This window comes from Brassica oleracea, chromosome C9 (genome assembly GCF_000695525.1).
Source record: "Brassica oleracea var. oleracea cultivar TO1000 chromosome C9, BOL, whole genome shotgun sequence".
NCBI lineage: Eukaryota > Viridiplantae > Streptophyta > Magnoliopsida > Brassicales > Brassicaceae > Brassica > Brassica oleracea.
Window position 1 is genome coordinate 39,470,931 of NC_027756.1, and position 3,587 is coordinate 39,474,517.

At 41.1% G+C, this 3,587-nt stretch overlaps 1 protein-coding gene across 1 annotated transcript; it reads right to left on the reverse strand.

The window, feature by feature from the left end:
- Positions 1-748: 748 nt before the first annotated feature.
- Positions 749-1,496, reverse strand: LOC106314981 (putative F-box/FBD/LRR-repeat protein At3g56780). The gene is made up of 3 exons (XM_013752772.1): positions 1,314-1,496; positions 1,118-1,237; positions 749-1,012 (listed from the first exon to the last, which is right to left on the reverse strand). Exons 1-3 carry the CDS (start codon positions 1,494-1,496, stop codon positions 749-751), a joined length of 567 nt encoding a protein of 188 aa, XP_013608226.1.
- Between the last annotated feature and the right edge of the window lie 2,091 nt (positions 1,497-3,587).

The window sequence follows — 3,587 nt, forward strand, 5'->3', positions numbered from 1 at the left end:
CCATAAGCATAGATCTACGCCAGCTATTGAAGTTCCCAAGACCAGTAAGTTTCTTAGAAACAAGAGATATACCAGCGTGATCTGCATGATGCACGTAAAGAGGATTGGATCGCGGATCAGAAAGCGACGGAGTCTCGGCGGTTGAAAAAGAAGACGGTGGCACTAGATCCGGTTCCGAAGACGTCATCGGAGAGCAAAGAATCACAATCAAGATCGAAAAGAAGATGAATCAATCAACACGAACCTTGATTCACAGAAAAGAAATCAAGACGATGAATGAAACGATGAAGATGACGGCGAGAATCTGCGACGAATATAATTCAAGAAACTCGCAAATCGAAGAAGGAACAAAAGCACTCATGGTGAAAAGAGTATCGAAATGGAGCTGAGAAGCGGAAGAAACGAAATCAAAAGAGCTCTGATACCATATTAGATGATCTCAAGCTCGTAACGAAAGAGATGAAAGAGATGAATCGAGAGAGAGAAAGAGGTTGTTACGAGAATGAAAGAAATGTATTATTCAGCTCAAAGAATCAGTAACTGTACAAATGTGTTTATATATAGCTGGTTAAAGCTAAAAGAAACTAAACCAGACTTAACCGGAGTCACAATAACCGGTTTATAACTCTAATACCAATTCGAAACCGACCCACTTCGAAATCTCTTTGCGCAAGGAAGTGAAAAGCATATCAAGATAACAAGTAAAAAGTTAATATGTTGCACTGAATTTATGTTACAGTTTCATTCATTAATCGAACACAAGCATGCAAGTTGTGGAACCTCTTGGCATAGAAAATAAGTCATCCATCTTTGGTTGCTTCTCGAACAAGCCACTTGATTCAGCGAAGATTTTTGCCGTTTTCAAACATAGTGCATGCTTCAGGAGATAACTCACCATCTCCTTTTCTGCGCATGTCCCTGTGTATTCTCTCCACTTTAGAGTTTGAAGACTCGAAAGTAAACATCTAGGAACAGAACTAGGCGGCTTCCAGCAATCCAAGGTTGTAAGTTTCTGAGACCAGATAGTAGAAACAATGTTAGTGTATGTATTACATCATAAGATAATAAAGTTTCTAAAAGAAAAAATACTAACATTTTTCTGCAAAAATAAATTTACATTAATCTTGAGAACCGATAAGTTTATAGAACGTTCGAGCAAATATATAAGCAATTCTTCAAATACGCCTCTGTACATACTCAGCTTCAACTGTACAATCCGACGGTAGATGCTTGTATCCTAGAATATAATATAAAAAAACGAGATTTCTCATTTATGTGATATCCCAACACCAATACAGAACGAAAAAGCTTACCTCGAAGTTCGATGGAGATCTGATTCTAACCCTCACATAGAACGTGGACCCAAAATCTTCAACGATTAAGTACTTCAAAGAAGGTGTGCTTATCTCTAAACTCTGAATATAATCATCCAATAGAATAGGCGAGTGTTCGGTGCCACTATTTGTCACGATGGTTAATTTCTGTAACGAAGGCATTACGAAATGCAACTTTGACATAATATGATATTCTAGTCTGAGGTCAGAAAGTAGAGGGCAACTGGATAAAATCTTCAGAATGGATTCGTCTTTGAGCAGCATCAAGTGATAAAAGTGCAGAGTTTTGAGGGATGGGAGACAGACCGTCGGAAGAACATTCACTAAGATCCTTTCGAGTTTCAAGACAGCAAGTTTTTGGCAGGCAAACAAGACAGAAGGCAATTTGATATATCCACTATAACCAGCAAAAACCTCGAGCTTGCTCAGGTTGCACATAACATCGGTTCTAATCCACTTAGTGTTGGAACCTGTTTCTTGACAAATCACAAGGCTGACAATTTTGAGTTTTCCGGCGATGTTTCCGGCCAAACCGGTGGTTGTCTTTGCCAGATTAATAACTCATTATGTAGCTTGCTATGAGTACTATAATCTAGGATATTCATACTCATTATGTAGCTTGCGATTTGCTATATGCTTATCCGCGAAACTTTTTTCGTTCTTTTGAAAACGAGTTTGCGATTTGCTTTATAGTCCTTCCGTGAAACGTTTCTTATTTATTTCATAACGCTTTGCGGATTGCTTTCTAGCATTATCGTGAAACGTTTTTGATACATTATCAAAACGTTCTATACATGAATCGTTTCAATAACCGCTTTCTTAACCGAGTTTGTGAAATATTCTAAGTCTATACAAAACGGTTTCTGCGAACGCTTTTAAGCGAGTTTGTAGAACATTTTCTCAAGACATATCGATATGATTTGGTTCAAACACCAAAAATGAACATCGATTTTAGACTATTATTTTCTTTAAAATAATATGTTATTTGTTGAATGGGGTACTAATCCGGTTTCATGTTTTCTCTATAGAAAAATGACGAACGATAACAACACCCCCATTGACACCACACCATTGACACCACGTATGTCATTCAGACTCCACTCAACGCTGCAGCAACTGATGCAACTAGCGTGACAACCGCTGCAACCAACACAACGTCAACCGCTGCAGCAACAACAACAACTACCCTTCCAGTGGGTAATGCTGCCGATGAAACCACGCGCAGTAGCCTATTCAGTGCTGGTCTTTATCAGACGGGTTCAGTTTCAGGAACCACAAGTGGTCCGGTGGCAGTTCAAACTCCTCCGTCTGTACCTAGCGTGTTCACTCAAGGACTGATGCCAGACAAATTTGACGGCAAAGGCTTCAAAACGTGGCAGAAGAAGATGTTGTTCTTCCTCAAAACATTGAAGTTGGACAAATTCATCCATGAGGAAAAGCCCCTTGTCCCTTACGGGATTGATGATGTGCACACTCTCGCAAGTGTTGACATCTCGGTGCATTCCGACTTTGTCTACAAAGGATACATCTTGGGTCGCCTCATCGACCAATTGTACCGAGTCTACCGTGAGATTCCCACTGCGAAGGAGCTGTGGAGATCCCTGGATAAGAAGTACAGAGGTGAGGATGCTGGCTGCCAGAAGTATGTGGTTTCAAAATTCCACGACTTCAAAATGGTGGACTCAAAACCCTTCATGGACCAGGTGGAAGCGTTTCAGCTCGTCTGCCATGAAATCTCTGCTGAAGGAATATATATCTGCGAGACATTCACAACTCTCACCTTCATTGAAAAGCTTCCTCCAAGCTATGCGGATTTCAAGAACTACTTGAAGCACAAGAAGAAGAAGATGGGGCTCGAGGAGCTCATCATAAGGCTTCAGATGGAATCCAGAAACCGAACTGCTGACAAGGTCAGTGCTAAGGAGCATAGTGTCAACATGGCTGAGCACAAAGGCAAAGGAAAGGCACACGCCCATTCTCCTGCTAAGCCTTCCAAAACTGCTGCAGCCCTGAAGGCTTCAGGAAAAAACTTCAAGAACAAAGACATTGAAATCAATGCGAATGTGGAGAAGTTCAAGGGGAAGTGTCACTACTGCCACAAAGTGGGACACAAGACTGCTGAGTGTCGCAGCAAAATCAGAGATGAGAAGCATCAAGCGAATCTCACTGAGGAGGATCTTGTTGCAAAGGTGATTGAGGTCAACATGGTTGAAGGCAGCAACCCCAAGGAATGGTGGTATGACACAGGAGCGA